We start from the raw sequence: 25,850 nt of genomic DNA on the forward strand, positions 1-25,850 counted from the left end.
TCTACTACTGACACATTCTTCTTCCTCGCAATAAAGGAAAAGCTTAGAGTCGGTGCCAAGAAGTTAGGGCATGTTTAAACACTTGGGGGAGGAACTCAAACAAGTTATGACTGTGTGGCAGTTCTTACATAAACAGGTTTGGTTTTTCAGTGGTGGGGTTTTTTTGTGTCACCTCTTCTGCACAGACTTTTCTCCCCCTTCCATACCATCGTGCACCAATACTCCATCACACCACATGTATTATTTTTACCCTCTTTGCTCTTAATTTACTCCGGTTAAGCACTCCTAGTATTTCTCCCACTGGCACTTCCTGCTATACTCATTAGCATTTCAACAGTGTCTAATTTAATTCAATAATCTAGGTTTTCATTTCCCCAATTCATCTTCCCATGTACTACAGAAACACCATCAAGGAGCTTACTTCTCTCAGCCACACTCACAAACCTCAACCTCAGCTTAGTTGAGAGCTATTACATATAATAATTTTTTTCTCATTACTTAAACTGATTCAATCTTGAAGTCTGAAACTCAGAATAAATAAAAGAAAAACAAGACTTGATCTGTTTTTGTTTTTTTTTTTTTACCTTTATCTTTCTGCTCTTCCATTTCTGCTGTCCACTTGCTGTTTCTTTTCTCATTATTTGAGACCTTTTTGGGATTATCCACGGTTTGTGTAGCAGCCTGACAGACTGACTGATTCTAAAGACATTGACAAAAGCGGAAATGCAAATATATTTTAGAAGCTCAGTGACACTTGGCTGTCATCTGGTGTGACACTATCAGGCCTTTGTGACAGGTATATTTATTTCAGTAATATGCAGAAGAAGGGAGAAAAGCAGTCTTCATCAGTATCAGATTCATTTCGTTCATTGCTAAATTGTGCTTTACAAGTGTTCATGTAATTAACTTACACGACAAACTAGAACTGATTCTACTTGAAGAATTTCTACTTTAAATTGTATCCTTTTCTCTACAGGATCTGTTTACTCCCGGGATGCACAGAGGATTGTGCACTTTAAAAAACCCACATCAACAGAATAATCTATTAAATCTAAAAGCTACAATCTTCCCTCAGACACTGACACATGTACTGAAGCCATCCTGGTTCTACTGCAGAAAAAAAGAAAAAGTCTAACAGAAAGCATCTGCATTGCTACCACACCAGGCAAGTTCTCAGGCTAAGAAGAAAAGTCACCTCCAAATAAAACATTTTATGCAAACTGAATCAGAAAAAGGCACCTAGAAGTCTGTGACATAAACTCAAGCACCACAGAGCCATTTCACTGAGCTTTTTCTCAGTATTAAACTGAACTTCAGAGAACGTTTTGTCCTCGCTTAAGATTTGATCCCACTATTTGAAAAAATGCAATGGGTGAGTAACTGTAGGGGAGCATAAAGCACTGCAAACATCAGAGAAAAAAATCAAGACAGAAGCCCATGGCTTCAGAAGCTCCTATTTCTACTGTATTTATGTGCTTAAAGAGCTATCTAATGTGGATATTAATAATGCACAAAGGAAGCTACTAATCATAGGCCTCATATGGAACGCATGTTGTAGATCTACACATTGCTATGCAGAAAGTGAATAAGAAAAAAACACCTCTAACAAAAACACAACAACACTGAATCAACAGTTACTAGTTAAGAGTTCATGGACAGGTATGGAGAATGAGTTAATCAGTTACAACAGAAAAAAAACACATACATTGGATAGGGCAGGAAAAGCCTGTTCATCCCTCTGCTGGATCTCATAAAGAGAGCGGGACTCTTCTATTGCCTGCTTCTCCCTGCGTTCCTCTGGGGACAGGCCAAAGTAGTTACAGTCTCTTCCACCATGGTTAAGATCCTCAGTTCTCTCACGGTCTGGTTTTCTATAAGGGAAAAAAATGAAACATTTCATGGAAGTATCAAACGCAACGCAAACTCATGGTTTAGAAAAGCAGAAAGCATGCAATTATACAGAACTGCACGTGTGATTCCACATATACCAAAATCCTTTCCACCTATTGCAGTTACCCATAATCAAAAAATTTAAGGAAATGAAGGTGGGTTATTTAGTGCCTTCTGAGAACTGAGCAGCCCCATAACAGCATCTACAACTGTGCCAGAGAAAAAACAGTAAGTAAAGGACATTTCTGTAAACACAGAAAATTCGTAGTTTTCAACAAGTGAAGCATCACAGCACAAAATTGACACCACTGCTGGAGCTTCCTGATCTATTTAACTAAACCTTTCTGGATACTTTTGCATTTGGGTTAAAGGAAGAGTGCTCAAAATGCTGCACGTGGGAGTCTCCAAATACAACCCAGCCTCACTTATTCCACAAGAAGGTACAAGAGAAGGTAGAAAAGAATAACAAAACATACCATTAAGAGTTGAATTGTATACAAAATACAAGTCTTTAAGATAAAAGGAGAGTGGCAACAGTGAAACAGCTGCAAGACAAACCCAAAATGGCTGTTACTAACAAACACAGGCAAAAGAGTGTTCTTGTTCATACTTCATGTGATCAGTCATAATATGCAGCAGTCCTCTTTAACAGGAAGAAGCTGAGGGAAGATCTTAGCTATGCCCATGACCTACATCCAACCAGGAAAAAAATCAACCTTCCAAGAAAAAAACTACAGTTTCAAGCACAGCTCTTCTCAGTGAAATATTGTCACTCAAGAAAAAGATACATAACAACAAAATTGAAGTAGAAGCTCACGATAGCAACAATTCTGAAACAGCTTTGGCAATGAAAAAAATCTTTTCCTATGCTTATGCATATTTATACAGATTCAAAATACTTCCTAGGAATTCAACAGCAACATGTGCCAAGAGTATGACAAAAGCACCTCAACAGGAACTAGCATTCCAAGAAGTGTAGCTGGAGTTCAAGATAAGGAAATTGTTATCTGTAGTTTTACCTTACAGCTTGGGAAGAATTCCTGCCTGGAGCTTTTTGCTCAGTTGAGGTCTGATGAGGTTGAGGCCCAGAACATATGAACTGATGCTGCCTGGTTCCCACAGTATGCTGAAGTCGAGGAGGTAGTGCTGACTGGGGTTTTATTGACTTGCTCTGATTCTTTGGCCCTCTGCAATCTGCGTCTGGGATAAAGAAATCAAAACATAACTCATTATTTTTCATCTCTCTGGGACAAAACATTCGACAAAGATTCCGCCACAGAAAGGCAGGCATAGTCCTACCAGGCTGAGCATTCTGCCCCCACGTTGGGAAAAACTTTTTCATCTTCTTCCCTGGCACAGTGTTCCAGCCCTCCATAGGAGAGGCCTGTGGAAGAGGTTTAAGGCTCTTCAGTGACACAGAATGCCTACAAAACAAGGAAAAACAGAGGGAAAAGGAAAATATTTAAGACCAGACTTGGGAATACCATGCATTCACTAAGAACGGTGGATCTTTCCACTTTTGATAACACTGCATTTACTGTCCTTACTTCTTTTCTATTATACTCAAGCAGTATGTAGAACTTTTTCCATTTTTCAAACATTCCCTTGTAAGGTAATACAAATTTAGCCCACATTCAACAGCACGCAGATGTCCTACAGTTGTTTATTTTCTTTTCTCCTGCAAACAGGAAGTACACCTTGATTCTTGTGAAGTTCTCAGTTTTCTTATAGAAGGAAATTCCATGAAATTAATGGGGGATCTTTTTCCGTCCCCTATTTACCCTGACTGCATTTCCTGTTCCCAAAAGACACAGCTACACATCACACTCGCTGATTTAACATTTTTTCCCCAGAAGAATCACAAAAATTACAGCAGAGCTCAAGAAGACACTCTGAAATAAAAACAGAAAGGATGCTCTGCCCCCACTGCCCCCTCCCCCACAAATAACCACCATCACCAATTTTAAACAGTTTAATTTGCCCTAAGGTACAGTGAAGAGCTTCCACTTACCTAAACAACAACTTCCTAGAAATGAGGAGGAGCTACTCAACCAACAGTGAAGTTAAGCAAACTGATGGGCCTTTTCATATAAAAAGCTTGCCAAAAAAAGCTAGCAACTGATTATCAATCACAACAACCAACATTTAAATAGGAAAGTGGGTATCTATTTAGAATTAGAGCTTCTGCAAGCAACACTATTAAGATTTTTTCTTAAGAAAAAAAACCATAATGCTAATACGGTCACTGACTTCTTGCACAAGTAATATACAGAATATAATGCACTAAAGAAAAAAAAAAAGACTGCAGTGACAATTCCTGTACAACTGCCCTCCTTTTTTTATTTAATGTATTGTTTTCTTAAAAATGTTTCTGCAGTGCTGCGTCAAGTAAAGAAGCAGGTGCCCGTGCTGAAAACAATTCTGAGCTTAAGTAATGCTCTGGCACTCTTTCCCAAAAGGAATTAAGCACTTACTTTGCTCCAAGCTCTTCTACAAATACAACAACTGGCCCGTTCTCAGAGCAAACCTCTTGAATATGGGCATTATAAAATTTCCCATTATGGTCTAAGCGCACCTATGGAAAAAGAAATCGAAAAATAAATAAAAATAAAGAGCCTAAGCTTCAAAGAAGAGTAATATTAAAAATAGATCTTGTCCTCTGGGCAATAAAAGACCTGAGAAATAAGAACATGTCAACCAGTAAATGCACCAAAATCCAAATCTTCAATCAACATAAGTTCTTAAAACACACACACACACCACAGAGAGCTTCCCAGGTACCTTTACTTTATGAAATACGGCTTTCAAAACTTCACAAAACAGTTCAGAATTAGCTAGTCCATCAAGAATTTTCAGCCTTACTGAAGACACCGTCTCTCAGAGTAAATCCCAAACCTTTTCCTTGCTTAAATCCAGGTAGAGAAACGTCATTCACCTACCTCACTGAAACTTAGTTTCATAAAGAACATAAAGAACACCAATTATTTCAGATGTAACTTTGCTTTAAAACTCTTTCTGAAAACAAGAAAGAATTGTTCAGATCTGATAAGAGTTTTAACTGTCTAAAAAAAAAAAAACTAAAAAAAAACACCCCAGACATTCTAGATGCTTAAAATTTTTGTGTTAAACATAAAATAAGTTTATCAATGAATGCCTTGCTTGAGCATTTGGTTTTCCACTTGTATTAATTCGGTGAACATCACCTTTCACTGCTTCCTAAGTTCTTCTCCCATGTGCTTACTGTCTTACTGTGTACATACAAAACAGGAGAGAGAGGTTAAATACCAGAGCTCCTTCTACTACTACTATCTCCAACTTGAAGTCCATGCCACACAGGACAACTTCAGGGTCTAAAACAGAAAATCTGTAGCCCATCCTATTAAGCAGTAAATAACCAACTCTACGTAAGGCTTTCCTGCTCTTAGGCAGAGGTTGTTCTGTTGCCTGCAGGAGGAGCTTTTTCATTGTGTTTCTGGGGGTTTCTTCTGGGTGGTGGCGGTGATTTTGCTCATCAATTGTTTCTTACATGACACACACATACTCACAAACTGCTTGCATGTGTCAAAATAATTGAGATATACATCCCAATGGTTAACAAAGGGGGAGAACTGACATTACCGAGACATTTATGTTTTTCTCCAACTCCAATTACGTAGTACTTACTTTACATTTATCTCCAATTGAGTATTGCATGCCAGCAGCAATAGAGAAATCTTGTTTTTGCTGATCTGTAAACAGATTGGCAGTAACATATTGTTAGCTTAAATACACTAAAAGAGTGACTTTAATGATACAGTTAAACTACAAAGCAGCAGTCCAGGCTCTCGATCCACACACTGACACATAAGAGGAAGACCACAGCCAGAAATGAAACTATGACTGCTCAAAAAAGGCTCTGCTTCCCATATCAGCTTGCAAGAGATGGAACTTAGTATGCAGTTACTTACCCCATTTGGATTGGAGCCAAACATCATATTCAACATTTCTGTAAACCAGTGGATTGAGTGATTTAAGAACTTTCTTAGGCAAAAACAGAGTGGGATTTCCACTGCTCTTAAGGTGCTGTATGAAACAGAAGGAAGTGTTAAAGTGGCCAATTAAAACAGAAGCTTACACTAATAGATTTTCAAATCACAGCATTAAGATTCCAAACTTAAATATGCCAAAAATACATAAAGCATAAGAAAGTGTTAAAAAATTAATTCAAACAGTGTTCTTTTAACCATACCAGAACAAAATTAAGAAATGAACAGCAATACCAAGTAGATTTTAAAATAGCACATGTTTGTACAAGTAGAAAATCAAGATTATATCATGAACATGACCAAAAAACCCCAACAAATCAGAATACCAGTTAACAGGAGAAAAAGAAATCTTAAATAAATACCTTGTTGCCAGAAAGAGACTTCAATCCATTCACATCAACAATTGTTGTAGCTTTACTTCTGCAGAAAAAAAGGAACAGTGACAGTATATTATTAGTAAGGCCTAAGCAAGAAATGTCTCTGAAGCTGAGAAAAATACTGAGGCTACCATTCTCTTCATATTTTTCTGCACTAAACACGGCGTGCAACATCTTTGTTTCTTAAGATTAAAAAGCTAAGTCTAAAATAAGATTTACATTTCTATACCACAAGGCTAAAACTAAAGACTTCATTTTTGTAGTTCAAGTCTCAGGAAGCCTATCTTACACTAAGACACTAAGCTATTAGTTTAAATAAAAAAGAAAGATGAAGGTTGCAAGGGAAAAAATTTCCTCTAAAACTTTGCAGTTACATAAGAAAAACAGAGCAAAAGAGGCCGTCAGAAATAAATGATATCATAATTCATTAGATAACCAGGATCAGACAATCTAACTAACTCTATTTTTCTACCCTGACATTAATGGAAGTTTTAGACAACTGTCAGCATTAACTCCTCCCACAACAGCACAGCTGCTTACATTTAAAACAGCCTAACTGACAAATTAACACTTATAAAATGAAAAAGAACTTCCAAAAAACTAGGTGAGGCAACAAGATAAAGTAAACATTAAGACAAGCAAAAAAAAAAACCCTTCAGACTTCATACACAGGGCAAAATGTTTGTAATTGAGACTAAGCAGATCAAGATTCAAACAAATGAGGTCTTGCATCAACAACATCAAGTGAGGTAGTCTCAAGTGAGCACATGACATCCACTTATAAATGTACTATAGAGGTTAGCAGCATATTTGCTTACGAATCCCAATGATAGAGGATAACATCACTGTACACGAAGCTCAGGAAAGCTCTAGCATCAGAAAGGAATGGAAAAGCTTTCCACACGGACATTTAGCTACAAAAACTGTTCCTCTACAAAGAAATATGTTGTATTTTATGTGGAAACATTCCCTATTTTTCTGCCCTTCTCTCCCCCTCACTAAGAAGAAAGAAAACTCATGTCTTCCTCAAGACTTGGTATTCTCTCTGTCAATTTCCATCAGCACCACAGCATCACAGGGGCCTCTGGAGATCAACAAGTGCACCCCTCTGCTAAAGCAGATTCCCTACATTACTAGTAGGAGAGCGAGGCAACTAATTCTCACGGAGTTTACCGCACCACACTGGCATGCTGACAATTCTCCCCAGGAATTATTCTGCTTTAAACAGGAAGAGGGACATGTTCCTATGGCAGTTCTCCAATATGCAATGAGACCTAAAGGTAGACCGCAGGAAAAACAGACTAACTAGGTCCTTAGTTACAGTAAAGACCAGATAGGTAATTCTTTCAAAATTCTAACCCTTCCTCTTTGTTTCTCCTCATTAATTCTTAAATGTTTTCAACCCTGTTGAGTTCTGCTATGCACATGAAATTCAGAAGATTTGTTTAACATGTATTGCGTCCACATGCATGTTACAGCAAGTTCTAAATTCATTTACCTGTAGCTGTCATCCTCTGAATCTGAAGCAGAAAATTCACTGCTACCATTATTTTCCTCTGTCACACCAACAGCACTAAGTTCTTCTATAATTTTCTTTACATCTGTACCAAACACCTTCTCATACAGCAACTCATAAAGAAGAGCTGGGGAAGGGGACAAGAAAGTAGTAGAACAAGATCAGTTATGAGGTAAATGAAGTTTTACACCACCACTACACAGGAGTCTGAAGTCACTGCGATGAAAACAAGCATTTCTGAAAGCATTACCTGAAACAGTGAAGTTGTTACAAGTCAAAACAACAGTAGCTACTGTAGTTTAACAAGTATGCACTAAGCTACTAACAAGCAGTTCTCCTGACAGGCAAACTGGGTCTTGGTGTTGCAACTCTGTATATGGGCAGGAATTTCAAAAAGCATAGAAATTCCTGTATGGGAGGCCAAGGGACCCACTGAAGCTGGCTGGAACCTCTGGGCATTACTCCACTCTGTCAAGAATAACAGTAACTTACGTAGACAGTTATCTATTCATAGTCAACTCCCATGATTTCTGTAGAAGTTACACATGCAAGGATAATTTTTAAGTAAACAACTAGTTCACTAACATCATCTGAAATACAAAATTAAAACCTAAATGCTGACCAAAGACAATTCAATAGATTATAAATCAGTACACCACGATTTTCTGTTCATGTCAGAGCACCCGGATAAAGAGAGGCAGGTAAGTCTTCCCCTCTGAGTAGTTAATTTGCAATCATGAATCAAGAACCAAGGCATAGGAAGAATCATACAATCACTGACAATCCAAATGGAAAATTAAGCTCCAAGAGAATGATAATTCCATAATAAGCTCCAAGAGAATGATAATAAACATTCAGACAGGGCCTTTTCCCTTTAACTGAAACCTGGATTATCATTTCCAGTAAAAATGTGTGCTTTTAGCTAACCAACATAATACTTACACTGGCATAGAGCAGCCCTTTCTGAATACTCTATGGGATAAACAATATCATAGTGGTTTCCGTTTGAGAAGCATAGCAATACCTGCAAAAAAGAAAAATGCACATATTTTTAGGTAAATGAAGAATCACTCGATTCTTCATATCAACAGTACCTTTCAACTCAATGTCTCATTATATTTCAGGATCTCAAAATAACAGTAAAACAATCCAAAAGTTTAGTGGATGTCTTTTGAATAAAAAAAAGTTGGCTGAAAGTCAAAAAATAAGGCCAACATAACTATGAGTGGGCATCAGTTGTAAATTGATTTTTACAGTTCTAAGCTACTAAGATGCACCACTCACCAAATACAGTGCAGCTAAATTCAAATGAGCCACATATACTAACAGAATCGTTGTCTTAAATAGGCACAGAAGAAATGGTTCAAATTGAATTATCTCAGTATTAGTGTTGACTAATAAAACTCACGTTATATTACTTGTTAATTAAAGTAGCCTTCATTCTGATTTCACTAAGCACATACACACACACAAAAAAATATTAGTGTTATTTTAACCTTATCAGAAAAGCCATTTTCAGTCACGTGTGAAGGAGAAGCATTTGGTTCCCGATATATTATGAAATCTTTCCTGAGGGGAGGAAAAAAAACTATGTAAGATTTCATCTAACAATCAATAAGAACAGGAATATTCAAGCCAACTACAAAGGATATCTATAACAGCAAAAAATACCTATTAGAAAAGAATACTGAAGATGACTGGACCTTTCACTGGACCAAAAAGGATTTCTATAATGCATTTGCTCTCTCAGGAGAGATTCAGACAGAAAATATTTATATTTGACAATTCCAGCCCTAGTCTTACTCTCCAAGTGAAATTTTTGTGCAATACTTCATCCCCTGTGATGCACCACAGCTTTCTGTCACAGACACAGGAGCCTGTGGTACACTTTACTCTTAGCTAATAACATCACAGAAGAGATTTAACATGGATGCAATTATTAACGACTTGAGTAAGTTCTTAATTTTAGCCATTTCTACCCCTCACCCACCACAAACACTTCAACTTTCTGCTCTTTTTCTCTTTTTCTGAAGCAGCAGTAAAATCTTTTATCAATTCCATCTTACCAATGTTGTCACACAACAGTTGTGACATAATTCCTTTTTGATTGTTATGTTATTAAAGTGATTTATGCACGGTTCTGAACATATTGGCATCTTCTTCCATTTGCCTCGATTTGGGGCATAGCACACCATCCCTATAGCCTTCCTATAACCAGTAAATTGCAGGTTGGTGCATTTATATACTCATCCTGAAGCACATCAGCCCAGCACGCTGTCACAAAATGGGTTTAAAGAGCTTTTTTTCTGTCCTAAGCAATGATTGCTTTCCAAGGTGAAATAACTGCTTCATTGTCCTTTCAATGATTAAAAATACAAATGAGCCGCTGGGCTATAACAATATAATGTAGAATTTATGCTGCATTTGGAATTTAAATTCTATATTTCAAATTATTTTTACAGTCTATTTAACTAGAAAGCATAATGAAGCGGAAATCAAGTGACAAGGGAAAATTCACAACTGATATTGACTTGATACTTGCTCTCCTACTATAAAGCAATCTCTGTCACATCCCAAGATTTAACTGTCCTTTCATCCAGTCCTTCCTTTGCTCAGCAACCCATCACTTCCTTCAACAACACCTTCTCTCACAAAAACTTAAGTGTAATTAATCTTGCAAAAAGACTATGTATATTCACACATGCAGTTTATGGATCTAGGGGAAAAAAAAAAAAAAGCAAGCCTTTGTACCTCACCTGAAGAACAGCAATTCCAAAAGGAAAATAACACCAAAGCTCAGAGAGCCACCCGCTTCAGAGAAGCGACTAAAATTTAGAACATAACCCAGGTGGTGCTGTGACAGATCTGAGGAGTGGAAAAGGAGCCAAACCTATCGATACTGCACTTCTACCTGCGCTACACAAGTCTGAAACTCTCTCCCTTTTCTACCTGGCGTGGAACAGGAAACTTGCACTTCTGCTTTCCCTCCATCTGCCAGCATGCAGTAGAAGAGGAGACTCTTTCACTTGCCCTCCATCACCTTTTCTGCATTCCTAGAGCTTCTAAGCTGCCTTTTCAATGGAAGCCAGTCTTCCCAAAACAAAGCGCAGCAGTCACACACACAGTGCAAGCAAAGATACATTTTTGGGCAATTTCCTGCTCACTTAAGTATCTTAAAGTAATATTTAACTCCTTTGCTTCTTCTCTCATCAACCATCTCATCAAGAGTCAAAGTACAAAAGCGTCATTAATTTACAGTTAGGATTCTGCAATAATGAATTTTCTAACTAGTTTATGAATAGCTGTAAGATGTTGTACATTGCTCACTTCCTTGCATGGAAATTACAAAGAAGTTACAGATATTCAGCATATTGTTTTACTCACAAAATAGCCTATATTTTTCTTATTTAAAGGTTAACATGCAAGATAATATTTACTTAAAACTTTTGCACCTGGAAAACTGCTCTTCACCAACAGGAGCATTTACCTTGACACAAATACTAAAACATTTAAGTTCAGCTAAGGCTATGGTTGCCTATTTTGCCTACACTGATACAGTGGAAAAAGGAAAATCTACACAGAGATGAGAATAAAAGATGCCACGTGAACTTGGAAGTCTTATCCAGCTGCACCCTGGGGGAGGTATCAGAATGGCTTTCTAACATATAGCCTACCATACTCATTCCATCAAGCCACTCCACAGCATCCGAACTGAAGCAAATAAGAAAAGGCTGCATATCACAGCTTAGTAATAGGGTTACTATCAAACCTTCATGAGAAATAGGGAGAAATGTAGTTTTAACAGAAAAGAAGACAGACAAAGATAACAAAAATACAAACAGCATGACACCACCCACAATTACATCACACAGGTGACATGGATGACATTAATGCAAACTGTTACTCAAACTCCAGGCTAAACGTCGTTTTAAAAGCTCACTTCTCAATTCCTCTTTAATACCTTGCCAGCTGCAGTTTTCCAAGCATATTTGTAATTTTCTGGACAACTAAGATGTAACAAACAATTCCATCTTTGGTATTCCAACTGAGTAACTAAAGCAACTGAACTGACATCAATAAAACACACTTAAGGGTTGTCTTACTTGTACATAAGTGAAAGGGCACTTATTTCTACTTGTCCAACCCATTCCTGTATTGGAGAAAAAAAAGAAAAAAAAATAAGAAAATTAAGCCCAATCAAACACACAAATATTACACCTCTTCCTGAGTAGATAAACAGGTAATTATTGTCAAATATAAATCCACTGACACTGAGTCTGGAGTTCAACCAAGGTAATTTGATTGTATTCAAAGATCTTTTGAAATAACACTTGTCCCAGTAAGGCTCCGAGACAGAAACTGGAGGCCTTTTTTTTCCAAACTAGAAACTGATCTGTGTGAAACCTGAGAACTGAAAACAATGGAAAATAGCATAATTTACCATTTGGTATGGCATATAGCCTCGTTACCCAAGCAACAATGCTATATGATTAAAAATCCTTGGAAAAGCAAAGACAAAAGAATAGGTTAAACATCTATTTTACTCTCTTCTTCCATATGTTCTCAAAGTCTTAAAAAAGACTTTCTCAAAGTCTCTTAAAAAAAAGACTCATCTGATGAGCTGTCTTCACTAGGAACGTTGTAGTAGCAGGGAAAAAAAAAAACCAACATGCTTTTATTTTGGCACAGAATGCATGTAAACACACTTTGCAAAATCCACAAAGTTCTTCAGTTTCCTTCCTATGTGTTGTACTAGATTGTTCTCTTTTTTTCCTCACATTATACAAGCTGTTATCTCTTTAACTTAAAAAATTGAATCAATTGTGCACCACATCAGCTGTCTTTTCACCACCTAAATCTTCACAGTTTTACTCAAGGCAGGCTTAAAGTAAAAGCTGATCGTGCTGCTTCTTGTGGTTTTTTTTTGTTGTTGTTGTTTTTTGTTTTAGAGGCTTTGAGAATTTGAATACAATTTGGGGAAACAAAACATTAAATGGAAGCAAAAAAAAATCTCCCAAATATGTACTCTTTCGTAAAGCATAAAATATGTATGCACACGGGTCACTGCCAGAAGTAATGCCTCCTATTCACTTCCATGGAAGCTATAAGAGGTACAAAGAGCACAGTAACACTAAGCTAGAGCAAAATCTCAGGTATAAAATATCCTTCCCAACACATTCCCCACCGTGAGCTACGCATTTCCACCAGCGATGGACAATTCTGCATTGCATTCTGCACTTGTAAAAATCGACACCAGCAAAGGTGCCCCACCATCATCACTGCTGAAACACACCACCCACCCCCTCACTGTGCTCACATCCCCTGTTTGGTCATAAACATTCAGCAAGCACTGATGAATGTCAATGGGTGCCATTTTCCCTGCATGGAGGAATTCAAAGACAGCCTTTGGCTTCGTACCCACTTCCATGTCAGATGCCATTTTGCCTGCCCCTCTGCTGCCATCTGTCACAGAGCAACAGCACGGAATGGGGTACTGGTGGGAAGGTTCAACCTTACTCCTGGACCACCAATGTCTGCAACATCATGGGCCAACATAATAAAATGAGAGGCACTACCCTCAGGGCCCTCACATAATCAAAAAACACATATTCAAAAAAATCCCTTAAGCTCAGTCCAAAATATTTGCAACAAAACCATCCCAATTACCAATAAAGATAAGAACTACTTTCTATTATAAGCCAAGATTACCATACCTGTGGATTTTCCAAACATTTTAAATATTCTTCAAATGGCCCCTCTATGAACTGTATTGGAAAAAAAAGGTTAATTTTAGTAGTGCAGCATAGGGATTCCCCCAACCTAAGGCCAACTGCACCAATGGCAACACACAACAGGAAACTTACAAGAACCCAGCCCACAAAGCACTCACAATCACACAGAATTACATAGTGATAAAAGGAGGGGAAAAAAAGTCAAACACACGTCTGCGATCTAGGAGACAGTCACATGAACAGTGTCTGGAGATCTCACACAGTGAAAACAAAAACAAACAAACGAAAACCCAGCAGCCAAAGAAGAATCCAGTAGAAAAGATGCTGTCAAATAGATGTTTATGGCACGCACAGCATTACAAACCAGAGTACACATGAGCTGATTCAAGTATCTTGTAAGAAACTGGCAGCAATCAGACAGAAACGGGGTCACATTTTCTGTAGCACCTGTACATCAGGCAGGCAAATCAAGAAGTTTTTCCCTTTTTTTGTATCACTTCAAAAGTGCTTTTACTTCCAGTGTAAGAATGCAAAAAACCAGACAAGCCTGTAAGCAATAAGCTAAGAATATAATCCCCCAGCTGTGCTTCACGTGCCCAGAGAGCAAAATTACATTTGTCAACACTACAGAGAGAAATGCTGCAGAAACAGAGAAGCATTAACTTCCACCATCCAGCCACGCTGGCCAGCAGAACGGCTATAGTTTAAAATTGCTACTGACAGTCAATCTGCTTAATTGAGCTAAACTTTAGACCCAGGAGCTAAAAATAAAGTAGTCCTCATTGTGAACTTAAGATCCAGGCAAACTAGCCTCTCTGCCTATACAGATTAAGAAGCAAGGTGATAAGAAAAATGGAACGGAATTGTGATATTCAAGTTTTGCTTTTGCAATTTTGAACCAGACTTGACAGCACGGTTCATAAAAACCATCAAAAAGCCTGGCTAAAATTTTTAATTTATCTGAAACAAACAGATATGAAGTAAAAGATCCATGAAACAGCAGCATCAACAGTAGTTGTTAGGTGTATTGAAATAAAATAACCTAATGATAATGCATAACAGAAAAAAGGAAGAGCACCAGAAGTTCTGACAGAAAACAGAAGAGGTTAAAAAAAAAAAGTGAAGAGAAGACAGAAGCAATCAGTGACAGACCTGAAGAGATGATGAGGATGAAATGGAAGACTGAGTACAGTCACCTGAAACTTTGGTTATTGCAGGACTAATGCAAGAGAGGCAGAAAGTGAAGGTGAAATGCTTACAATAGGTAGGGAGGAATTTCACTGAGGAGAACCAATAAACGTTCGGTAGCACTTAACCACTAAGGCACAAGATGAGGGAAGTCACAGAAACATGGGGAAAGAGGAATATATTTTTAAGAGAAAAAAAGTGAACAATAACAGCATTTCATAGACAGAAAGCAAAAAGTACAATATGGGAAGCCAAGGATATCAGCAGAGCTGTAGCAAGGTATCTGAGAGAACACGAACACTAAGAAACAAGAACAGATAAAAAATACCCCAACGTTGTACAGGAAACAGCTATTTTGAAAAGCACAATTTCGTTTTTCTTCCCCAAAGAAGCTTTTCAGAAGAACCACTGAGGTGGTTAGAGGAGATCACATCACTTGGGTCAAGTCGGAGGAAAAAACCTAAAGCAGTGAGATCCTGCACACAGGGACACTAAAAGCTGGGAGGAGAAGGACAAAAACAGCAAAAGCAGCTAGGGTTGAAAATGAAGTTACTCAACTGGAATGACAAAAGTGGGGAGGAGAAACATGCATTTACAGTCAAGAAAGACTGCATTTTGAAAAACTTCACAATACCACAAGGAAACAAGTTTAAAGAAGCAGTTTTGGAACAAAAGGATCAAACAATCAGCAGAAATGGCAGAAAAAAGGAAAAATAGGAAGAAGGATCTAAGAGTTGCAAAGTCACGAGAGGGACTGGACATCAACAAATCCAATTGTCCTGGCAAACACCAACAGGTGAGTCAGCATCGCATCCTCTTGGAGAGATTCACTCTAATTTGCTTAAATCCTCCCTGACCATTTCCACATCACTAACAGGGATCATTTACATTTGAGTACAGGGCATTTTGCCAGAAATTACAGCATATATACGCACTCATCCCTTTTTCCTCTCTGAGCAATGTGCATCCAAGACAGCTTTCTTAGTGGTGTCTGGGTGATTTTTAACAGAGAAAAAGAGAGGCAAGCAATAATCCCCTGGTAAGAAACGCTCCTACTATGGCTACCCTCAAAGCCAGTTAGATAGCGTTACACTAAAATATAAAAAGAAGCACCACTGTTTATTACTATTCTTTTAAGAGGAACTAAAAATTTTAAGAGGAACTAAAAATAGATTTCACAACTGTAGCATTGATGACACTGGCCAAATATACACCAATATCTATATGTCGTTATTTTATATCCAGGACTGCAGTGCTTTTTGTTACAGATGTTTAGGAAAGGGGTGGGGGAATCACTATGGCAACGTATAATAAACTGCAGACTTGGAAATAAAACCCACCAGCCTCATCACACAAATGGCTCATATACTATAAAAGCAATTAATTAGCACAGCAAGAATATTTGGGGATTTTTATTAACTTAGACATCATTCCAAAATAAAATTCAGATTTTAGTCTGCTGCAGACTGCAGAGCTTAAAAAGCTTTACTTTGTTTTCTTTCTTTAAAGGAACACTGGGGTTTCCACTCTCCCACTCACGTCTGCCCAGCCCAAGCAGTACACAGGTCTTTCTCCAGGTTTCAGAAAACGAGTTACTACCACATATATGCCAGCTAAGGAAAGGCACTCATTTCAAAAAGCATCAACTAGTATACAGCTACAGTCAATACTCTCAAACAACATAGTTAAGAAAAAAGAATCAGGGAAGATTTTTACTAAACGCTCACGAACGAACCAGAAATACTTACTGCTTCAAACTTCTCCCTGTGTTTCCGAAGATAGTCTACACATGCCATCCTAACATCAACGTGCCGAGACTGAGAGTGTAACACCTACCAAAGGGAGAAAACAAAACAAGTGAGACCAGTGCTTTTGATTTTTGGTAACTGTCCATAAATAATTAGAGACTCAATCCTACATACAGGCTTAGAGATATTCTAGTTTTAGCTTGAAGAATATTTCAAATGTTTAGATATTCAGTAACAATATCTCAACTACGTATCCAAAATTAAGTAAATGCAGAATTCACGTACTCATTAATTTGAAATGTTCAATTCTGTGTGGACTCACTAAGTGAAAGGAGTAGCATTTGTTGTCATCGTTCATCTGAAGCAAGGAATTCAATCAGTTAAAAAGTGAACTGCGTATAATTAGCTCAGGCATTTCGACTTCTCTCTCAGAGCAAAGCACCACAGCTCCCACTGCTGTTTGTTTGTATTTAACACAAGATGACGCCGTCGCTTTTTTTCTTAACAGAAACACGAAACGGGGGGGAAGGGAACGCAACAGGAAGAAGCAAAGCTAAATTACTCACAGGGCTTTTGAACTCCTTCCACTCAGCTCGTTCTCCTGCAGTCCCAATACAAGGCAGCTGCACCCAAATGCTGCAATCTGACAAACGCTCCGTGGCAGCAGTAAGGGGTCAAAGCTTACAGAGTAACACGTGCTGCGCACACGCCGCACTTCTCTCCCCCCACCAACACAGCGGTATTTTTTTCTCCCTCAGCGCTTAGCCTGCGCTTGTCTGTATTTTAGAAAACATACGTTCACGTGCAACAGCTTTCTTTAAGCAACTAGTTACCTGCTCCGCCACAGCCCTGAAGAGACACGATCCATCCTTGGCAACCTTCTTCCTGTACAAGCCCTGAGATCTCAAGTAGCAGTCCATGGACGCGGCCGCGGGAGCGTCCGTTCCGCCGGCGGAGCGGCTCTGCTCGCCGCCGCCGGGCTTAGCCGCCGCCTCCATGTTCAGTGGTGCGCGCCGCGGGGACAGCCTGCGCGCCTCCTAGCCCCACATGGCAGCCCGAGCGCCGCGGAAGGGCAGCAGCAACAGCCGTCGGGGCCCGGGGGCGCCGGCGCGCAGACACCCGAAGGAGCAGCGGCGAGAGGAAGCGCAGCCGCCGGCCCCGCGTTAGCAACCCGCATGTGGGAGCCGCGGAGAGAAACGGGAAAGTTTCACGGCGGGGTCGGGCCGCGGGCCGCGGGCACGGCGCGGCGTCGGGATCCCGGTCCGGCTTCTCCCGGAGCGACGACTCCCGGCGGTCCCGCGGATCCGGAGCGCAGCCGGCCTGCGGGACGGAAAACAAAAGAGAAAGGACATGTGCGAGGAAGGAAGGCGGAGGGGAGGCGGGGGGAGCGCAGCCTGGAGTTTATTTTCACTTTTAGCCCGGGCGCTGCTGGGAGCGGTAGTCTCGGAGGAGGAGCGGGCGCACCCCGCCGCCAGTCGCTGGGGGCTCAGCCGGCACCCGGCTCCTTCCCACCCCACCCCATTCACTCCCATCCCACCCGCGGGTGTGTTTTTTTTTTTTTTCCACGGACGGGAAGATAATAGTTTGAAATGCAGCCACGTGCGAGAGAGTAAGTCAAACTGGCCCAGTTAAAAACAAACAAACAAACCCCACACCGTAATAAAAAAGCTAAAAAGCTACTTATGATCAATGCTTTCAGCACACTCACACTGCTCTTGTCCATATTGCTGTTAACAGTAAGAAGCTACTTGAACAGTAAGAAGCTACTAATGCTTACTACAATCGCAGGACTACATTTTGCTCAGCCCTGCAAACAGGCTTTGGTGCACAACATCTGACACAAAAAGAAGCTTCCCAAACACGTGAGGATCCTTTATTTTTCACAGTGGTTGTGTAACTTCCCTCAAGGGAAAGCTTGGCACTAGGACCAACTGTGAGCAATTTCCCTTTAGCTTAAATGAACCAAATTTGATGCAAAAAGCAGTGAATACAGAAGCGATGAACACTCTGGTTGTTACTCTTAGCCAACAGAATAAGGCTAGAGAAGGCCACAACTTGAGCTGAGAACTGAGTACAGAATAAATGATCGGACTAACAAACTACAAGCCAGGAGAAAGCTCTGTAGCAGCTTCACATAAGCAGCATCCAACTTCCTTATTGGCAAAACTGGGCTTCTGTGAGGAGGAGGAGTTACAAAAGAAATCTCTGTAGAGGAGAATAGAAACTGCAAGTAGTTCAGTACAGCCTCATGACACCTACAGGGCACAAAGCCCTAGACAGGCTCAAGCAGTGGGCCCGGGCAAAATTCATCAAGTTCAACAAAGCCAAGTGCAAGGGCTCACACCTGGGTGGACGCAACCTCACTGTTAATAGAAGTTGGGGAACAAAAGGACTGAGCAAAGCCCTGCTGAAATGGACATGGGGGTAATAGTGGATGGCAAGCTGGGCATGAGCCAGCAATGTGCCCTTGCAGCCCAGAAAGCCAACCACATCCTGGGCTACATGGCCAGAAGGTCAGGGGAGGTGATCCTGACCCTCTAGGTTGTGCTGGTGAGACCTCACCTGGAGCACTGCATCCAGACCTGTTACAGTGTGTCCAGAGAAGGGCCACAATAATGATCCAAGGGATGGAACACCTTCCTCACAAGGACAGACTGAGAGAGTTGTTCAGGGCTGAAAGTGAAAGGCTGTTCAGCCTGGAAAAACTGAAGGCTTCAGGGAGACCTGAGACCAGCCATTCAACATCTAAACAGGGGCTATAAGAAAGAAGAGAACGTACTATTTAGGAAGTTCTGTGGTGATAGGACAAGGGGAAATGGTTTCAAAGTGAAAGAGAAGAGGTTTAGATTGAACTTAAGAGTTTTTTTTATGATAAGGGTAGTGAAACACTGGAACAGATTGCCCAGAGAGATGGTGGATACCCCCATCCTTGGAGACATTCGAGGTCAGGCTGGACGGGTCTCTGAGCAACCTGATCTGGCTGTGTTTGTCCCTGTTCATTGCTGAAGAATTGGGCCAGATGACCTTTAAAAGTCCCAACTCAAACAATTATATGACTAGGAGCTGTTAGGCCCCAGGAACATGAGGGCTAAGATGGGCAGTCTGGGGTCAATGTGCTGGGAGGAGCCCTAACTCCTCACCATAAGGTGGAAATGGCCAACTCATAGAAGTGCGCAGCCAACAGCTGCTATCACTGGTTCCACTGCTACATCCACTTCACAAACTATAAGTAGCAGGCTCTTGCATGCTAGAGTTTGTTCTCATAAAGAGCCAAGTGATTTGGCAAGATGCTTCTGAGGCCAAGCAGGCTAGAGTCCGATTACAGAGTTTATGAAGACTATTCCATTTTTCCTCATTCTATTTGTCACACACAGCGCCTAAACTATGTACTAACATGCCTACAAATTTGTCTTCTCTAGTATTTAAGCTCCTGACACTACGACTGTCAGTGTCTACCGGAGGAATGGCAGATGCCCTGTATTGTGCCTGTAAACATGAGGCCACCCCCTACATGACAGAACAGGCTTTGATAAGAACACACAGAAAAAAAAAAAAAAAAATCACAGAATCCACACCATGTAGCAGTTAATCCCCAAGAGGCCTGCTCTCCTTGTGACTGACTGCTGAGGGCCAGCAGCAGCACTGACCCACAGGCTTTTCCCATGCATACACTGCTACAAAAGGCTTCTGGAGAGGTGAGGCTCCCGCTGAAGGACTTCAGCGATTTGTAAGGCATAAGGAGAAACTTATCCACCGAAAGCTAAAGACCCTCGGCATTCAAATGAACGCTTCACTAAGGACGGCCCGTTGGTCGCTACAGACATTACAATTACCGAGTAATGGCACTAAGGCATCCCACCCGCACTTCTACGGCAGCCCAGTGCGCGCTTCCTCCCTGCACCCCCAGCGCCCACACGAGAATCAGCTCGGGAAGCTGACTCAAGCCACACAACTTTATTTTCTGCACCAGGCCGGGTTCTGTGCCTCGGCTGGCCGCCGGCACACCCCCACCCTGCGCCGGGCCCTGCTCGGACGGCTCTCCGCACCGCCACCGTCACACGAGGCCCGCCCGCTCCCGCTTCGGCCCGGGCCCGGCCCCCCTTCCCGCCTCGCGCCCCCCGCAGGACACAGACGCGGCACCGACGCGGCCCCTCAGCCCGCAGCCTTCCCGCCCCGCTCAACACGAGGCCAGGCTCGCGGCCCGCGGCCTGCCCCCGCCGCCCGGCGCTTACCGGTGAAGCGGCGGTCGCACCGCCCACTCCTCTGCCTCCCTCCCTCCCCCGGGCAGCGGTTGAGAAGCTGCGGTGCCGCCCCCTCCCGGCCCCGCGGTGGCGGAACGGGCGCTTCAATCTCCCGCGGCGGCCGCGTCGCTGCCCGATGATGCGCCCGCTGCCGGCCCCGTGCCGGCCTCACCCTCTCGCCTCCACCGCCTCTCATCACTCCTCGCCGCACGCGCGCGCCCGCCCACCCCGCTCCCGCCTTCCTTCGCCCCCCCTGCAGCACCGTTGGTTTGTCCCATCGGCCGCACCTGCGCGGGCGCCTGCGGCTCGTACCATCGCCCGCGTAGGGGAGAAATAAGGCGGTTGCGCTGCCGGGCTCCTCCACTGGGCGGCTCCGGAGTGCCACGCCGCGCTGAGGAGAGCGGCGCTCCCCTGCGAGCACGCAGTGGTACGGCCCAGCGCTGCTCGCACGCGGCGCGCCCCGCCTCAGCTCCCTTCATGGCTGAGGGCGTTCCTCGCTGCTTGGGCGGGAGTTGGCCTGAAGGCGCAGCCCACAATAAGAGCCCGATGTGAGGGCTCCTGTCGGTACAGTCCCGCGGCCCTACGTGTGTGAATTGGGATTCCTTCTGCTTTAGCGCAATCCTCCTGCTTTGGCTGTGGTATCTATTGAAGCAGCTCCCGCTCTTCTGAGGACTCGCTGCACTACGAAAGGTTGTGGGATGCAGGAGGGAATGCTTCAAAGAGATTTTTCTGAGAGGTAACTTTTTTTTCTTGTGGGTTAACAGCCCAGGGTAACAGGTGCAGGGCAGGAGCCGCTGTTGGTTAGGGAAGAGGGAAACAGACATTTAGGTGACATCAAGCAACAAACAGAAACGACCAAATAAATACTGAAAGCTGTCTGGTGTAAATACGAATGATGGTGATGAAGCCTGGTTCTTAAAAACAATAAAAAATTGAAGTGCGGCCTGGTTATTAAACAAACTTCCCCAGCTAGCTTCTTAGCTAAGCAGTCAGTTATGAGGTTTATATTTTCTCATGTGAAGGTGCAAGCCACTTTCTTTCTATTAAAGAATTTGGCAGATGAGCAGTACTTTGAAGACAGCATGCTAAAAAAAGCAGCCCAGGTTGAGCTGCCCAGGCTCAGGGTCCCAAAATCCCAGCTCAGTACCTGTGGTGCCTCTGTGCTGCTGTGTTCGTTTGCAGGTTCCTACAGAGGAATAGCAGAACATGGTGAGAGCAATGCTCTGGCTGATAGCTAACCCTCCCTCACACCAAGCCCTGCAATATTTTGCTGTGGGATAAGGTCTTCAGGCTGCCTTGCTGTGCACTTACTGTACAAACAGCAACACAGGAGGGTGGAAAGTAAAATGTGACAAGATGACAAGTTTTGTGTCTAATGTAGCACCAAGCCTGATCCTTGTCAGCCTTCTGCCTGAGAAACTGAAAATGTGTAATCAGAGTTATCCAAAACCCATTGTACCAATCCTAAACTGCCTATTCCAAGTTTTGCTTGAAACCTGTGGTGATACTATTGTTTCCCATGAGACGTATACATTAAGAGGTTGCCCAGCGAGGTTGTGGATGCCCACTCCCTGGAAGCATTCAAGGCCAGCTGGAGGGGGCTGTGAGCAACCTGGTCCACAGAGAGGTGTCCCTGCCTATGGCAGGGGAATTGGAACAAGATTATCTTAAAGTTTCTTCCAACCCAAACCATTCCATGATTCTGATAAGTTAGGATTACTTTGAGACTTTCGTGGATGTTTTTGCAATTTCTTACTGAAGGTGTGTTTATACTTCTACCTCTAAAATAGTTAAATCCTTCATTTAGAATCTCTTAAAAAAATATATACATAAATAATTAAAAAAATAAATAGCAGACACTGTTACCTACCTACTATTACTGGTAAAAGAAAAAACATGACTTCTGTTGATAACAGAGGTAGTGTAAATAGTTCAGTCTGATATTTAATTGTCAGTAGGAAGATCAGGCTTAAATATCTAATGGTCAGAGTATCTTCAACCATTTTCTTTACAGATGTGTGTAAACTTTTTTTCTTCTGCTGATGAAGAACAGGCCCAGATTTTATGTTTGTCTCACAGAAAAGCAATGTAATAATAGCTAATAAAGCATGTAGCAATGGTTGCATTACTTCTGTTTATAGGTGACTGCACCTTTGTGCTTCACGCACAAGTGAAAGAGCACATGGTCTCAGTATTACATCCCTACTATTAAATCTCAGGGGGCTACAGAAATGCAGCTTATTTCAGTTTGAAATTGTTCTCCAAAAATACAGTAATCCTAACGCCTTGTCTTCTCCATAGTTTTGGAGAAGGCTAGAAATCAGGACCGTTATTTTGACTGCTTTGATTCCATGTAGATTTGATACCGTATCAGATCCAAGGTGCTTAGCATTTCATGTTTGCAGTACTTAAATGATGGACTGATGGCACAGTCAACAGCTTGATATCTTAGCACAGTAGAGAAAGTAACAGAACGGTTTGTTTGAGTTCATGCAATTATTTCCTGAGAGTAATAAATTAATGCTCTTCTAAATGAGGAGATAAAAGGACTACATGTAACATGCTGTCACACTTATTTAAGTCACTACCAGAATTACTTTTGATGGTGCTGATGTGAATGCATTCCGAGACCAGCTAGAATATCACACTGCAGCCTCTAACTTGGAGCAGAATTTTTCCTTCTTTGGATTTCTTGGTGGTAAAAGCTGTAATTCCCCCCTTCAAGGAATACTTTTTCATTGAAATGTCTTTAAGATGTTAATCTGAGGTCATTTGTTTGCTCAGTCAAGAAATATTAAGAATTGAGGCAATGAAAGCCATGTAAGGCTCTGGGAACAGCAAACAGACGCAATGTGAGCATAGCTCATCTTGGTGCAGCTTAAGTATTTGTATAATCAACAGGTACACAGACATAATCAACAGACACACAGAGAAGTTAGGCTGGTCTTTAGAGAGCATATAACTGCAAAGATTATGATGTTGAGAAGGGATAATCAGAAACAAATGAAAAAGCTTACCTGCATCCTGGGCTCACAGGAAACAATTAGAGGTGATTCAATAGTTCCCATGCAGTACTGAATCCTGTTTTCTCACTGCTTTGTGTCTTCCACCTGTATGTTATCCGTACCCTCTTCCTACCACAATAGGTAGCACAAGCTTGACATGCCCCTGTTACATGCCCATCTATGACCCCAAAGCAGCAGCAGATATCATGTGGGATTCTGAAAAAAGTTATGTTTGTGCTGAAGGGCTTGGCATGTGCTCATCATCCAGCCCAAAGATCAAACAGGAGAGATCACTCATTTTTTCAAAGAGGCCAATCATCTGGGTTGTTATCAAAAGTAGTTTTATTAACATATGGAAGTATACTTGTAGTAAAAGAATTTAATTGTATCACTCAGTCTTTCAAGCATGTAGATATTATCTCATCCTTCCTGATGTTTTGGGTGTTTTTCCTTATGGATAGAAACAGTAATTTAAAAAAAAATAAATGTTTTTTTTTTTTTAATCTCTTACTCAGTTTTTTTCAGTTTGAATGAACTAATTGAAGAAACAAATGAAGAAAGTACTGCCATTTTGCTTGCAGGAAAAGAGATACTCATCAAAAGCTTCAGCAAACTGAAATAGAATATTAAGCTGCTTGACTTCTCTTAGAGCTTGAACAGAAAGTCCATATTGCCTAATAATGCTACTTTTGTAGCATTTCCCTTTGTAAAGCAATTTTATTTTATTACAAATGAATCAATCTGATTGATTCTGCCATTATTTTATTTCAGGGGCATGGAGGAGTTACCAGGGAGGAAATAATTGTTAGCCTTGTGCTTACACTGAAGACAACATCAGGAACTTCTGGAACCAGGTGTGTTTTTCTTCATGTTTAGGAAGGCCAGAGATGATTTGTGGAGCCTGTCTTTTTGCAAAGCTGGAAAAAAATAAGTTACTAATAATTAAAAAAACCTATTATTTCTATAGGACATTTATTCTTGGACACCTGTGTTCTGAAATAAGCAGCAGTTCATACTGCTGACAGCTTCCCTTGAAGTAAAGGCAAGAGCAAAGACATTACATAATATGAATAGCATTAAGATAAATCACATTACTAATAAAGCTCCAGTGCTAAATAAAAAATCCTTTTAGAAGATCGTACAAAAAGATACCAATTTTAAACGAGGTAACCTCGATACATAAAAACTTTCTTTTTTCCTCCAGCTAAAGCTCTGTGGTGCCTGTACTATGAGAACGCACTCAGCAGTTAGCTGTGGCAGTACAGTGTTCTTAGTGGTTGTGACAGTACGGTGTACTACAGCTTATTAGCCTCTAGGTGGCAATAGCTCCTTAAACATTTTGGCTTTTTCTTTTCTAGCACGTTCAAGTGTGAGATAATGGAAAAGAAACATAGCAGTAACTCCTGAACCAATATTTTGCAGAAGGGAACGTAGTCAGTATGCTGAAGGCATGCTGGCCACAGTCCATCTCCCCTCCCAACCCCCCAAGAAGAAAAAAAGAAATATTGACTGAAAGCATGAAGAATGCAGCCCAGCTCCAGAAGACAGGGCTGAGAAACTTCAGAAAAAAATCAAATTCTGAGCTTGGTTTGTCCCCAGGCTTGCGCTGAAACCACTCTGAGGTGTAAATAAAGCAGCAGGGATTTGTCAGGTTACTTTTCCTATCTATTCTGCTTCTGCCAGCTATGTGCAGGCACAGGAATACCCAGATTTCTTGGCTTGATGCCATGAGCGAGTCTTTTGTATGCTGAAGTTATACATAAGTGGCTCCCTGTGCTGTGGTTAACTCTAGTTCTGCTGTAAATGTAGAAAGTGACAGTACTGCAGTAAGGAGTAGCGTTTAAGATCCTGAGCAGAAGTGTAACACACAGTGTTCCTGGCATGAAACTCGTGTATTCTGTGAAAGAGATGCTATTAATTTAGCTGATGATGAACAACACTGGGACATTTAAACTGTGTATAGCTCCACTCCATAATATTTTCAATGATACCCTGAATTAGCTGATCAAGCATTAATGGAAAGGGAGAATAATTAAGTATGGCAGCCATATTTAGCCATGAGCAGTTCCTCCTTAGCTGCAGATCTTTTAAGGTTTTCTCACCTCAGTCTCGCAACACCGAACTTTCT

General features: G+C 41.3%; 3 protein-coding genes across 5 annotated transcripts in view; 2 read left to right on the forward strand and 1 right to left on the reverse strand.

The window, feature by feature from the left end:
• Positions 1–20,901, reverse strand: part of OTUD4 (OTU deubiquitinase 4) — a 29,626-nt gene extending 8,725 nt beyond the window's left edge. Inside the window, exons 1-16 of one of the 2 annotated variants that reach the window (XM_048942045.1) lie at positions 20,709–20,901; positions 17,310–17,796; positions 16,477–16,560; positions 13,523–13,573; positions 11,912–11,958; positions 9,305–9,377; positions 8,751–8,832; positions 7,791–7,935; positions 6,278–6,335; positions 5,838–5,952; positions 5,554–5,618; positions 4,365–4,465; positions 3,190–3,314; positions 2,910–3,090; positions 1,706–1,871; positions 585–699 (exon numbers count right to left, since the gene is read on the reverse strand). In XM_048942045.1, coding sequence (XP_048798002.1) covers positions 585–699; positions 1,706–1,871; positions 2,910–3,090; positions 3,190–3,314; positions 4,365–4,465; positions 5,554–5,618; positions 5,838–5,952; positions 6,278–6,335; positions 7,791–7,935; positions 8,751–8,832; positions 9,305–9,377; positions 11,912–11,958; positions 13,523–13,573; positions 16,477–16,560; positions 17,310–17,474 — 1,573 coding nt within the window. In that variant the 5' untranslated portion in view covers positions 17,475–17,796; positions 20,709–20,901. Of the gene's footprint in view, positions 1–584; positions 700–1,705; positions 1,872–2,909; positions 3,091–3,189; positions 3,315–4,364; positions 4,466–5,553; positions 5,619–5,837; positions 5,953–6,277; positions 6,336–7,790; positions 7,936–8,750; positions 8,833–9,304; positions 9,378–11,911; positions 11,959–13,522; positions 13,574–16,476; positions 16,561–17,309; positions 17,797–20,708 lie in introns of those variants that run through there. The other variant, XM_048942046.1, reaches the window with a different exon arrangement.
• LOC125691951 (translation initiation factor IF-2-like) lies at positions 17,652–20,714 on the forward strand. The gene is made up of 2 exons (XM_048941972.1): positions 17,652–18,019; positions 20,447–20,714. Exons 1-2 carry the CDS (start codon positions 17,652–17,654, stop codon positions 20,712–20,714), a joined length of 636 nt encoding a protein of 211 aa, XP_048797929.1.
• A 288-nt stretch (positions 20,902–21,189) lies between the features above and the next one.
• The window catches only part of SMAD1 (SMAD family member 1), a 103,920-nt gene continuing 99,259 nt past the window's right edge, over positions 21,190–25,850 (forward strand). For both annotated transcript variants that reach the window (XM_048942051.1, XM_048942054.1), the window contains exons 1-2: positions 21,190–21,453; positions 24,494–24,576. The gene's annotated coding sequence lies outside the window, so the exon portion shown is untranslated. The remainder of the gene's footprint in view (positions 21,454–24,493; positions 24,577–25,850) is intronic.

This window comes from Lagopus muta, chromosome 4 (assembly GCF_023343835.1).
Source record: "Lagopus muta isolate bLagMut1 chromosome 4, bLagMut1 primary, whole genome shotgun sequence".
NCBI classification, from domain to species: domain Eukaryota; kingdom Metazoa; phylum Chordata; class Aves; order Galliformes; family Phasianidae; genus Lagopus; species Lagopus muta.

What these genes read in the sequence shown, in the direction of transcription:
- LOC125691951 (XM_048941972.1), top strand. Translation starts at nt 17,652, where the DNA reads ATGTGGGAGCCGCGGAGAGAAACGGGAAAGTTTCACGGCGGGGTCGGG. An exon ending in CACTCCCATCCCACCCGCGG is followed by an intron (nt 18,020 to 20,446) that starts GTGTGTTTTTTT and finishes TTTCTGCACCAG; the next exon opens with GCCGGGTTCTGTGCCTCGGC.